The 13,831-nt window shown below is 40.8% G+C and overlaps 1 protein-coding gene across 1 annotated transcript in view; it reads right to left on the bottom strand.

Moving 5' to 3' along the window:
• RASA2 (RAS p21 protein activator 2) overlaps positions 1-13,831 on the bottom strand; it is a 94,205-nt gene that overhangs the window by 13,928 nt on the left and 66,446 nt on the right. Inside the window, exons 11-17 of the mRNA XM_075937633.1 lie at positions 11,823-11,971; positions 9,578-9,692; positions 8,492-8,566; positions 7,322-7,445; positions 5,080-5,186; positions 2,729-2,815; positions 2,562-2,639 (exon numbers count right to left, since the gene is read on the bottom strand). Coding sequence (XP_075793748.1) covers positions 2,562-2,639; positions 2,729-2,815; positions 5,080-5,186; positions 7,322-7,445; positions 8,492-8,566; positions 9,578-9,692; positions 11,823-11,971 — 735 coding nt within the window. The remainder of the gene's footprint in view (positions 1-2,561; positions 2,640-2,728; positions 2,816-5,079; positions 5,187-7,321; positions 7,446-8,491; positions 8,567-9,577; positions 9,693-11,822; positions 11,972-13,831) is intronic.

Genomic DNA, 13,831 nt, shown 5'->3' with positions numbered 1-13,831 from the left:
TCTTGTGACAGTGATCCCTGAAAAGGAACAAGGATCTCTATGGAATATCTAGAAGAGATTACATCCACTACACATTTTCCATGGTTATTGTCCTCCAGTTGTGGAAAAAACATGTTGGGTATCCATCAAAGTGGATTTGGAGTTGGATAGAGGTGGCACCAACATTTGTTTGTAGTTCTTGAGCATCCAATAGTAACCTTTGGTTGGGGGAGGAGAGGTTAAGTTAGGTACATATAGTAGAGAATGGATGGGGCACTCAATTTTTGCACCCTTTGATGGCTCATAATAGCATTGGTGATGTAATGGCTGCTATAATAAGTTCTGCTTGTACAGTTATGTACGGTACTTCCTCTGTAGAGCTGGTATATGCATGCCCAGGGAGCGAAGGGTTACCCCTGGAATCCTTTAGTGAACGTAATGCTTTGTCTGTCTTCTGGTCAAAAAGATAAATTTCTTCAAATGGAAAGTCTTGCATGGGCTCTGTACCTCCCTGGGAAGCCCTGAAAAGCAAATGGAAGATTCCTGGCATATCACTGTAGCCATCATCATGAATCTTGAAACACCATCAGCAGAGGTGACTGCAACTTGTAGTGAGACTCCTGCCACTCATCTGCTTTTATTAAAAAGGGCTTGAACTTGGGCCCTATTTTTCTGGGGTTAAAAAACGTACTAATTGTTTGTAACTGCTGTTATTTGAGATGTGAGGCACATGTGCATTTCACTCTTGGTGGAGCTACTGGAAATTTTTACCTTGCTGGTACACAGTAGGGTGGCTTGAATGTCCTCTGTTGCTGCATGCTAGCAGCACTGGCATAAAGGGCTCAGCTGACTCCAAACTCCTCCCTCTCCATTCCTACTTTCCATATAACTTCAATAGAGAGAGGGAAGAAGGTGGATTGCAGAACGAACATGTGAAACTTTCCCAAAGATATCCCAGTTACAAAAGGTTAGTAGCCATTTTTTCCTTGAGTGACTGAACATGTGCATTCCACCATTGGTGACCGACAAGCAGTAATATTGGCAGAGGGATTGGAGATCATGTACACGTAAGCTGAAGTACAGCTCAATCAAACTTGGCGTCATCTTTACAGTAATGGGTGGTAGCATAACAGGAGGTCAAATGTGCACTGATGGTCTGGTTACTACTTTACTTTGTCCTGGGGAGAAAGCTGTATGAGGACCACCGCTACAGTTCCTTATAATATTGTGCAGCAGTCAGCTTGTCTGGGGGGGGGAGAACTGCCTGCCAGATCATAACACACAGACACAGGAAGTTATCTGGGATGAAATTATTTGAGGAGAGACTGGAAGACCTTTTCATTCTGTCCGCTATGGCCATGAACTGCAGAGTGGGCTGCTGAAACTCTTTGATGTTCTCTATGTAAAACATCAGTGCTTGTCCAATATGTATAGCTGATGCTTGCCCCAGTCCTGGAAAAATACAGGCACGTAAACTGATTGGCGGATATGAAAATTTGATACTGCTTAAGAGAAAACTCAAACAAAGGCATAACCTTCCAAAGTATGAGTTTTGCTGAACTCATCGTTCTAGAAGGGCACAATTTTTCCCCAGACCAACTTTAACTTTGTTCTCAAGTTTTTGCCTTTTAATTTCCTAGGTTTTTTTAAACAAAAATGTTCGTTGGTAGGTTTGTAATGGACATGTTAGTATGGTTACTTACTAGACAGAAGACCTAGATGCTCTCCATTTAACTATAGCAAAGAGGCAAAAAAAAAAAAAATCTAGGCATTGAATAGAGATCTATTATTTTTAGCAAGAAGATCATTCATAACACACATTCTGGATGAAGTAATATCAATATAACATGTTAAGATATGTACTCTATTAGAATTAGAGATGTAAAATCCCATTTAATTGGTTAACTGGTTAAATTCTAAGTTTAACCAGCTAACTGATTCAAACGGGAGGTTTGGGGGGGCAGGTGGAAGGGCTGCTCCAGCCCAGCTGGACTGGAATGACCCCCTGCTTGCTGCCACACACTGGAGCACCCTTGGCCCATCATGGACAGGACCACTGCAGACCGGGGCTGTGCCAGCACAACCTGAGCAGCTTTATGCCCGCAGTCAGTGGGGGGTTACTTCAGCCCTTACTAGTAAACCATAACCAGTAAGCCTCACCTGTTCAGGGTGAGGATTGCTGGTTAACCATTAACATCCCTAATTAGAATCTCAATTTAGAGATCTTCCAGAGATACTTAAGAAGCTGAGATCTTTAAGCCTGAATTCAATACATTTTTCATATATCAACCTTTTATAATCTACTTATTTTAAATATCTAAATAATTAAATATCTAAATATTTTATATTGTTCAAACCCCAGCTTTGTCATTTTCATCCAAGAATGGAGCTGCATTATCATCTAAACATTTGCTTTGGCAGTTTTTTCACCTCTATGGTTTATTATAACAGATTGCACATTAGAATATTTGGAGACTAGAAGAAAATTGTAAGAAAACAGCTTAAAATTACAGGCATTTTGCCATTAAGTCTACTCTCAAAGGCAATAAAAAGAGGCTTACATAGTATCAGTAAAAAGGTACCTTTTGAACAGCTTCAGTAAACTTTTCGTCTTGAAACATTTTGAAAAACTCACACATAAATGTCTCCTTGAAACTTGACTAAAAAACAAGACAGAGTTATATAAACTGATATCTAACAAGATGATTCATACAACAAATACATCAAATAAGAATGTTAATATACTTACAAGCTTGCTTTTGGACAAACTTCCCCAGCTCCCCAGAGTTTGGATGGTTTTTGATATAAGAGTTAACGTTCTAGAAGTTTGTACATCCTAAAATAAATAATTTTAGGAAACAAATTGAAGATCCCCTTTACAAAATAGGGATTCAGCAAAATGACTGCCCTACTTGATTTGCTACACATTTTCAGCTAGAGAATAATGTAAATTCTCATGAGAAAATTTAAATATCTACCTTCTTATATACAAGTTCATATTGCTCCCATCACTGTAGTATCTGTGGGCCTTCTAGTAGTGCATTAAACCAGCAACTTGCGAGGTATTATCATTTATTCTCAGTCACTCCCATATAAGAGAATTGTGTGCACAAAGTAGCATTTTGTTTTGGCAGGCTTTTTTCTCTTTAAATTTCAATAGTTTGTTGGTTGTTAGGGTTTTGCAGTTATTTTCTATGTCCCCCCCATTCCCCAACATACTGCTGCTAATAGAGCTGGTGGGTAAATAGGTATTTCCCCTGGAAAGTTTCAACTTTTTGTTGACAAAAAAACCTTAAAATTTTTAAATACTTTTTTCCCTTCTGGTTTATGGTACAAAATTAAATTTTCCACAGGAAGCTAAAAAAAGTTTTGTCCAAACCCCAATCTTCTTTAAAAATGGTTTACATAGGAAGTTTTCAACCAGCACTAGCAATAAACTAACATTGATTGAGTTTTTCACATTTTCTAAGATATACCAAACAGTGTTGTAAAGCAAATACAACAGTACCCTGTGAGAGACACTGTTGTTAGTAATTTATTGCTGCTGATCAACATGAGAAATGGAGAATTTTATGGTTCAATCCCAATTTTTTTTAAAGTTAAAGGCATATTTATAGTCTATAAATATATACTTGCAATCTCAAACTAGCTAGCTCTTTAAAAAGGGAGCAACACTCAGTCTCATCTATGACTAATCAGAGAGATGACAAGGGAGGAGGTTTCCATGTGAAAGAGTCTTGCAACGTGAGCCAAACCAGATGGGACCTGATTACAAGTGTCTGGTTCAGGTCAAGAGGGAAAATAGCCAGACCTTCTTGGGCTTTGGCTGGCTCTCCTCCTCTTGCCCATGGGCTTGGGGAAGCAGTGGCAGGACCTGTTCTTGCCAGTCACTACCACCTCTCTGTATTAAGTGCATTACAGAGTAAGTAGGTCAAGAAGTCACTGCCCTTCACACTCCAGGGCGGCAGATGGCAGAAACAAGGCAAGGGCACATGAATGTAGCTACTGCCAAGCCCAGGCCTCATAGAGGAGGATATGGTGGTGCTGACTCAGGTTCAGTGTTGGGTCAGGTTTAGTGTTGGAAAACAATCCCCCAAGATGTGGGTCCAGCTATGTCTGAGCAGACCTCTACTGTGGCAGAAATGGAAAAGGGGAAATGTACCTGCTTTGCCTTTTATGATTCCAAGTATTAATTTTATTGATGGGTCTTTACACCATACGGAATCCATTTACTGTCAACTGTGCGTATTGTTGCACAATGTCTTTGGACTCATGGCTAAACTTAAGAATATTTTTCTTTTGAAAATACCAAATGCATGGATAAGATATGTATGAAATTAAATACAAATTAGTCTCGGAGAGCTTTAAGAGGATTTTTTGTATGTAAGTATTAATTAAATTGCTAATTCCTATGCTTTAACATTTTCCAATATAAAATTTAGACTAAATATTTATGTACAAAATTTTGGATGGGCATTTTCCATATTACAATCATTATATTCATATAATCAGGTAACAGTATTATATATACACACAACTTTTTCTATTCTGTTGAACATCTGGCAATACAAGCATAACTGAAGTCCAGATTATTGCGAAAATTAGAGCTACCCTATACCATCACAGAAAATGTTTCTTCCTGCAACTTCCATTTGAGAGACTAGGGGGAGAAGAGAGATTTTCAAAGGCACAACTGACATTTATGCCTAACAACACAGTTAGGAGGAAGGAAATCAATGGAACTGAAGTTCAAAACTGCCATTCTTGTCTTTGGAAAAAATCTCTCCTTAAGATTTTACCTCCAAAGAACAGCACCTTCCCCTTGACACCTTCAAAATATTCTCCATTAAAACAGCTCCACATTTGACAGTGTCCACTATAAACTATTAGCCACCTGCCTCCCACAAAACCACACATCCATAGTTTCCTTAAGCTAGATGTGAAAGGAAAACCCAACCTACATAAAATAAATGTCTTGATTTTCTTTTTGAATTGCAGAGCACAGCCAGCGAAAGAAGCTTTATTTCTATGCATCTTTCTATCTAAAGAGATGGGCAGATTATGAGAAAAAGTGATATAAAACTTTACCAAAAAACTTACTGGATGGTGAGGTCGTAAATGAAAAGTATGAGGTGAGACTACAGCGACAGCAAAGAAACGAAGAAACACAAAGCTGCTCACTGCAGAATACTGTACATGAGGGTCATCTGCAGAGAAAAATCATGAAATGTAACTAACTAAGCTTAACAAGGAAGCAATGAAGACAGTCAAAATGAAACCTTATGGAGACAGCATCAATAGGGAACAGACAACTATTTTTGTATAGAATAGAATTAATGAGGTGCATGAAATGAAAAGGTGGCAATGATGAGATGAAAATATTCTGTTATTGCTAATGCTGGCTTAGTTCCACCAGGGTTAGCAACACAACACAGCATTACGAACTAGTCTATTCAGAGCTGAGTTTAAAAGAAATCCAAATATGGTAAATTTAAGGTATGAAAATACAATTAAGATATCCAAACACAATCTTGACTCCATCCTGTAATAATATCATGAAACCATATTATTATTAGTACATACATTTTGTAGTCTCAGATTAGATAAAACCGATTTAAGAGACACTAATTTCTCCAATTTCCATTTTTTCATGTTACCACTCGGTGGCATCAGGGCTGTTTGGTGCCTTAACTATTTATTTCTTTACAAACCTCCGCCCGGCCCCCCCTCCTCAATCGCCAGAAGAGAGAGAGCAGGACTTGAAAGGAAGAGGCCAGAGCCTCCCCTCCCCTATCTTGCCCAGGGGCACGGAAAGCCTGTTGGCTCACCTGTTTCTGTAACTTAACGTGTTTGGATTTAACCTTAATGCTACATGTAAATATCTGCAAAATTTGTACAACACCCAGTGATGTTTTTACTGTTTTATGCCTAACAGTATAGTGGGGCCATGGACTTAGCTGAGAGCAGCTTGGTTTCACTGAGACAGTGACCATTTTCAAAGTACTATCTATCTTACAAAGATAGCTTCCCCAATTATCACCTCTAATATTATTAGCTTACAGACATTTACCTTCCCCCTCCCCCTTCCCCTTCTGTTCTGAAATTGATTTGTCCTTTTCATGTGTGTTCATTTTTTTAATTGTATCCTTTGGTATATATGGTTGTGACAATTTTCTTCCACTATTTGATTTGAGGAAGTGGGTCTGGCCCACGAAAGCTCATCACTTAATAAACCATCTTGTTAGTCTTTAAAGTGCTACATAGTCCTGTATTTTGTTTCAGCTACACCAGACTAACACGGCTACATTTCTATCACTATCTTAACTGATGGCATCTTGTCTTCAGTGCACTTGACCATAGCAGGAGATAGCAGTCATTTTGAAAGAGAGCAGTTCTCCATGGAATTCTCTGTAGAACATTTGTCAGCCTCTACTAAAGAAGCCACTTTCAGTCACAAATGACGACACAAAGCCCTTCTTTGGAATAAATGTCTTCACCTGCGGCAATGCATAAGATGCCACTGAATTATTGCTCACTCCTCAACATTAAGTCTACCCCCACTGCTGAGGCAGAACCTATGTACCTAGAACATGCCTGACAGATCTGTTTGTCTCATCTCTTCTTAAACAACTCCACTGAATGACATTACAAAAACTCCTTTGGTAACTATTTCAGTGTTTAACTAGCCTTATAATTAGAAAGTGTTTTCCTAATATCCAACCTAAAATCTCACTAGCAGCAAATTCAAAGCCCACTACTGCCTTTCCTATTTTTAGTGGACATGGAGAACAATTGACCACCATCCCTTTATAATAGCCCATAAAATATCTGAAGACTTACTGGGTGTCTCCCCCATCCCTGCACACCATCTTCTGTACTCAAGATTAACATGTCCAGTTTTCTCCTAAAACCTTTTATCACTTTTTCTGCTCTCCTTTGAACCCTTCCAATTTGTCCACATACTTCTAAAGCATTGACACAATACTCCAGTTTAGACCTCACTGCAGCCACGCAGAGATGCACAATTAACTCTTCTATCTTACTTATTGCACTCCTGTCAATACATTAGCTTCCTTCCCCCACCAACTACATCACATTATTGACTGATATTCAATGTCTGACTCACCATAACCCCTAGATCCTTTTTAGCAGGTACTAATGCCTACCCAATAAAACTCGAGGTTGTACAGTAGTTTTACTACAGTATGTCAGGCGGAGAACATTTTGTTACCAGGTCAACAAAATATACCATGCAGTCTAGGAGAAGCAAGAGCTTTTCATAAGACAACTAGAGAGAGTAAGAAGAAGTTTTTTAAAACAAGAGTTTTTTTTAAACACTTACTTGGAAATCTTTTGGCAGCTAGGCGTCTCAGAGAGTAAAACACATCACACATTAATGTAGGGCAACTTATACTTGACTGTACAATTGTATTGAATACTTTATCTACATAGTAACGGAGATTCTCCTAAAAGGATGAAAACAGATATTTTTTCAGAATGTTAATGGTTCTGTTAACTACAACACAGCACTTTTTTTATTCCTATGGACAAACAATGGCATGGTACATATGATATATTGTCCATTACTTAATATAGGTGATCTCTTCAACTACCTAATTTTAGTAGTATACTAAGAGGTATATTAGTAACCCTCACTGAATTTCAGAATTAGAAGGCCAGTGGAAAGTACACTATTGGTTTCTTGTAATACAGGATAGCACCATATACACAGCCTTTCAGCAATACAATGGCATGCTGGCAAGATAGGTATCTCCCTAACATTCCTCATCATTTAATGCTTTGCTGATTCAACTGCCATCAGCAGATGTCACCAGCTGGTATGGCTTAATCATAACACTGGTAAGTGAAGAACTCACTGAATGAAGCTTTAAACAAAGTTAACCATGAAAACAGTGACTATATCAGTGTTTCTTAAACTGTGTTCTGTAGCACACTCGTGCGCCCTGGAGAATAGAATTCAGAATGGCTGCCCTTAAAGGGGCAAGTGACCCTTTTTTTGCTCAATAACTTTCCCCCTCAACTCCCCCCTCCTCAGCTTCCCCCCGCCCCTTCTCCCTCTCCCCCTGCCCCTGACCTTTTTTGGGGGGGAGGGGGTTCATCCCAAAATCCTTGGTGTTCCTCATTAAAAAAAATTATTGTTTGGTGTTCCTCGGTCTTAAAAAGTTTAAGAAACACTGGACTACATCATCTGCTGCATTAATAAGAATTCAGATGGGGGAAGGTCAGTATTCAGTATGCATGCAAAACTTGAAAGATGAGTAATGTTTGAAGTGGAGAGCTACCAACAAGGGTTGGTCTACTGATGCCCCACACTATAGCATCAGTAACACTGTAGGAACAAAGTACAAGGGAATTGTACCAATACTAAAAGCAGAGCATGTTCAAATGTTACCCATGCTAAAATGAAAGTGATCTTTTATACAGCTGTATCAAATTTAGTTAAGAATTAGGAAATTCATTAGGATGGAAACAAATTAATTAGGACGTTTACCTTGTGAACTTCTACATTATCACCTTCTTTTAATTTGATGGGATCAATTTCACAGGGTTTAGGGGACTCACATATCTGAAAATGTAAATTGAAATCTTTTGGTTAATTTTTTTTAAGTGACAAAAAGCACAAATATTAACTAGTTAACTACGGTAGACTTCCGATAATCCAGCAACTTTTGGACCTAGGTGGTGTTGGATTATCAGATTTGCCAGAGAATCGGGAGGTCAGGTACAACTGCCCGGCTTAACACAATCTCCCTCCCTCCCTCCCTCTCCTCTTCACATCTCCTCCATGCTGTAACCTGATCCTCCTTTCCCTACCCTCCCCTTCCCTGAAGCAAAATGCTCTTCTCCATACTCTAACAGGATCCCACTCCCTCCTCCTCCCCCCTCCCAGCCTTATGCTCCTTCTGGTTACAGCCAGCACATGTGCTGAGCAGTAGGCTTTTTAATCAGCTGGTCAGAAGCGCTTGGCATTTTGATGCTGTAGTATCGGGAGTGCCGAACAGTTGGATGCCGGACTATCGGAGTTTTACTGTATACTAATTTTTCAATATCTTCTGATATTAAAAGAAATCAGCTAAAAACAAGCCCTGAATCTGAAGGACAAAATAGTAAATATTTTCTCCATGTTCCAGAAGGAATGGACAGTATGCAAAGAGCCTACCTTATCCTCATTTATCTACACAAGAGTCAGGCACTGTGCTCTTAAATCAAAGAAATACTCTGCCATGAAGAACCTCCCTGTGCCACGGCACGCACCAGTAGAAACGCTGAGACTGGTCAAAGTGTGGTACAACAACTATTGTCCTTGTTCTGTTCTTGCTGAAACTGCCTGGCAGAACATTTCCAGGAGTTTCTGTGGGGTCTGAAACAATTACCTTGGACAAGCGACTTAGCTCATAATACTTGCTTATAGATTAAAATATATACTACAGAACCATAACCTGGTGCACATGCTACTGTCATATCTAAATATATAATATATTCTTTATACAAGAGAGCTATAGGAACCAGAAAAGTACGTATTAACAGGAGATGGTCTCATCAGAATACTGCAAAAATTTAGAGTAAGATCCCATACCTCATCTAGAACTGGCTTTAACGTAACTTTTAGGTAGTGCTTTCCCACTATTTTCATCATCTCATCTAGGCATCGAGTAGCTAAGGTGTTTCCTCTGAAGATTGTGTTTACTTCTCTGTAACAAAAAAGATTAAATCAATTTAAACTAACACACACACAATACATCTAAGCATGACTACTATTTAATGCTACTACTACATAAATTCATGTTTAGACATTTGCTGGAAAATATTTACTATATTTAAACCAGAAATTGCCCACTGAGATTAAACATCTGGTTTCCAAGAACACTGAGGTACAGAAAGAGAAATAACAATAACAACAACAAAGAAAACAGTCCCCTTACTGTAGTCAAACTTAATATAAAAATCAAAATGTGCCATTATGGACAATCTAAATCAACAAAGAAAGAAACTTGTGAGAAAATGCAATTGGAGAAAAAGATATTGCTGAGCAGTATGCTACTAAAATATAGACTAAATAATCTTCAGTCAAATATTTAATTTAAGGCTGTACTTTGGATGCAGCTATTGAATAAATGCAAACAAGTTATATACTGAGCTATAAAAGAGGTGTTTATAGTTTGAAAAATCCAACTTAATTTTAAATTACAATAAATCATTATGATGGAAAAACATGTGCACACTAAAAACTTAATATAAATTATCCCATAAGAATTACACTTTAAAAAGTATTAATGGTTTAAAATAGATAGATTTTTAAAATATAGGTAGGCTTGCCAGGATTGATTTTAAATTATACTTGTCAGTAAATGTCAATTTCACCTGACACACTGAAATTAACAAAAAAATAAATCATTGGTAGCAAAAACAGCTCCCCAACCCTTACTGCACCTAGTGCCTGTAAGGGTTGGGGAGCTGTCAGGTAAGGTGTGGCTCTTTGACAGCTGAGCTGCAGACACAGGGCTGATTAGTAACACAAACTCTGGAAGCACAAGGTAGGCGAGAGGCTGCTGTCATGCTGGGCAGAAACAGAGCAGAGAATTCCAGCCAGAGCCACAAGAAGAATGGGTGGGAACCAGCATCAGGGTAGCCTCCCCCTCAGCTAGGAGCTCATTCTCCCCCCTCACTCACAGGAGTCAGAGAGCTGTCCCTGAGCTTGAACTGTTCAGCAGTAGCCTGCAGCCAGGGGCTGTGTGTCAGCCATATATCCCTGGCCAGAAGTCTCTGTTCTGTGGGACCAGGACTGCAGCTTCTCCTGCACCTTACACCTCAGTGTATAGGGTCCCCTGGCTATTAAGGGAGCCCTTTGTAGTCCTGATGTCAGTGGGGGGGGGGGGAGGGGGGAGAATCCCCTTACCCTAACATCCTTAGTTTTCAGCATCCGTAAAAGGAAGTTAAACACTATACATGGTTGAAATTAGAAACAATACAATCTGAATTCTGTCAAACCTAAATATAAACCAGATTTTTCTCACCATATGCAAAATGGAAGAAAATACACTTTTCAGAGGTGATCTGTATGGTAATGGAATCGATTCCTTTCCTAACTCTACAGCACATAACAGCACCTCAGTGGCAACTACTGTGTTTTCTGGGGGCCTTCCGAAGAGCTATTTACTTTGTGTCCCTGGTCCCAAAATATGGGGGCATTGGATTGACCCATGCATATATGTAAATGCATACCAATAGGCCCAGTTGCTGGTCCCCATCCCCCTGTGTCCGACCCCATGCCACCAAAAGCGGGTGTTTTAAGCTTCCATGGTACAGCTTTCAAGATGCAAAGGAGGGTGTGAATGCCAAGTGCATGGGATTTCCACACTTACACAGTAAAACAGAAACTGTGTTGCCTTTCAGCTCAGAGAAGACAGACTTGGGTATAAACAATCTTTTAAAGCAGAGTAATTGTAGACTAATGACCTACAAAATTTTCCAGAAAATGGCCAAAATAATTTTTAGAAACAAAAAACAAAATAAAACCCAATTGCTATTGAACACTATTCCAGTATGTCACATTTAGTTATATAACAACTCAAAGAAAATGCAACAGCCAAAGCAGCTCATCAAAAAGAGGGCTATGGGAATTCTGATCCTCAGCTAGAAGAGTATTATCAAGTGCTGTTACAATAAAATATTCAATGTCATGTGACTACATGTAGTTACAGTAACAAACATAAGAAAACAAAATGAGTGACCATTTATCAAAAATTGATCATAAAATGGTTCAAAACTCTCTAATTAAAATACCCCATGTTATAATGAAATTAGGGAAAGACGAAACATACTGAGTGTCCTTCAAGTCTAGTTCAGCCACTGCAGTGACAAATGGTACTATCTTCTGGTGATGCAACAATAGTCTTACAAGAGGTAAAACAGAATCATATTTATCTCGACACACTTCACCCAGAACGTAGGCAGCAGAAGCAGAGATTGGCTGTAACAAAAATAAAGGTGAAACCAAGATGAAAATACCATTTGAACACAACCTGGAAAAAGTTAGCTCTTTCAACAAGACAACAGACACCAATAATTTCTTAAGAAACTTAGCAACAGGGCAATTACAAGTCTACAAAAAAAATCTTACTGAAAATAGATACTATCTGCTCAGATTGTGTTAAGTACTTTCAAACACATTGACACCGAATAACTATTAACATTGTGCATTTATTCAATATTGTAGTATTTCTAAAAGGTTAGATTGTGAGTTTGCCACAAGCCTGGAATAAGTGGCAGCATGTGGTTGTGCCCCAGGGTCATATCAGGTACTTAAAAAAAAAATAGCACTCATCACTGTAGCATCTGAAAATTCCAATCATTAATAGATCCTATCCTTGAAACACCACTATAAGACAGAAAAGTGTGATTTGTCCAGGATCACAAAGGAAATCTGTGTCTGAGCAATCAATTGAATCCACACCCTCAAATCAAATCTAGACCATCTGTCCTAGCCAGTACTCAAGAGTCCAAATCTGGTCTCTGTTTCATTCCTTGCTCTACAGAGAAAATAACCAAAGCCTTATAGCTGTTACAGATTACAGGCAGTCCCCGACTTATGCGGATCCGACTTATGTCGGATCCGCACTTACAAACGGGGCTCTTGCGCCCCGGAGGTCGAGGTGGCGGATTGCTGCCTGCGAGCTCCGGGGCGAGAAAGCCCCGTTCGTAAGCTGCTCCCGGTGCCCCTGGTCTGCTGGAGACCGTCTCCAGCAGACCACAGGCACCGGGAGCGAAGCCGCAGCAGCGGCGGGTTCCCGCACTTCTGAGGCCTTGCTCTGGCAAAGCCTCAGAAGCGCGGGAACCTGCCACTGCTGCGGCTTCGCTCCGGTGTCTGTGGTCTGCTGGGGACGGTCCCCAGCAGACCACAGGCACCGGGACTGAAGCCGCAGCCACGGCGGGGTCCCTCGCCTCTGAGACTTTGCCAGAGCAAAGCCTCAGAGGCGCGGCACCCCGCTGCCGCTGCAGCTTTGCTCCCCGTGTCCCTGGTCTGCTGGGGGGGGGGAGGGGGCGCGCAGCTAGTGTGCCCCCCCCCCCCAGCAGACCAGGCTTTTGTTGTGGACCCTGAGGCAGAGCAGCTGGGGCGCTGCCGATTGGTCCTGCAGCGCCGCTCTGGGCACTACTGGACCAACCCGGCAGCACCCCAGCTGCTCTGCCCCAGGAGTCCTGATTCAGCTGCTGCTGATCAGTTTCAGCAGTGGCTGAATCAGGACGCCTGGGGCAGAGCAGCTGGGGTGCTGCTGGGTTGGTCCAGTAGCGCCAAGGAGCGAGGAGCGGTGCTACTGGAGCAACCCAGCAGCACCCCAGTTGCTCTGCCCCAGGCGTCCCCAAGTCAGCCGCTGCTGAAACTGACCAGCGCTGACTACAGGAAGCCCGAGGCAGAGTTGCTCTGCCCCAGGCTTCCTGGAATCAGCCGCTGATCAGTTTCAGCAGCAGCTGACTTGGGGAGCTTGGGGTTCTTAAGTTGAATCTGTATGTAAGTCGGAACTGGCGTCCAGATTCAGCCGCTGCTGAAACTGACCGCCAGTTCTGACTTACATACAGATTCAACTTAAGAACCCCAAGTCAGAACTGGCGGTCAGTTTCAGCAGCGGCTGAATCTGGACGCCAGTTCCGACTTACATACAGATTCAACTTAAGAACAAACCTACAGTCCCTATCTTGTACGTAACCCGGGGACTGCCTGTACTTCACTCTCCATCCAGATTCATTGTACTGGCCAACGCTAAGGATAGGGACAGGTGGGGAGTTATGGGTCTACCCACACAAGAAGTGCAGGATCATTGCCTCCAAAGACAGT

Source organism: Pelodiscus sinensis, chromosome 10, assembly GCF_049634645.1.
Source record: "Pelodiscus sinensis isolate JC-2024 chromosome 10, ASM4963464v1, whole genome shotgun sequence".
In the NCBI taxonomy this organism is placed as follows: domain Eukaryota; kingdom Metazoa; phylum Chordata; order Testudines; family Trionychidae; genus Pelodiscus; species Pelodiscus sinensis.
Note: the sequence above shows the minus strand (reverse complement) of the source record. Positions and strands in the feature narration are given on the sequence as shown.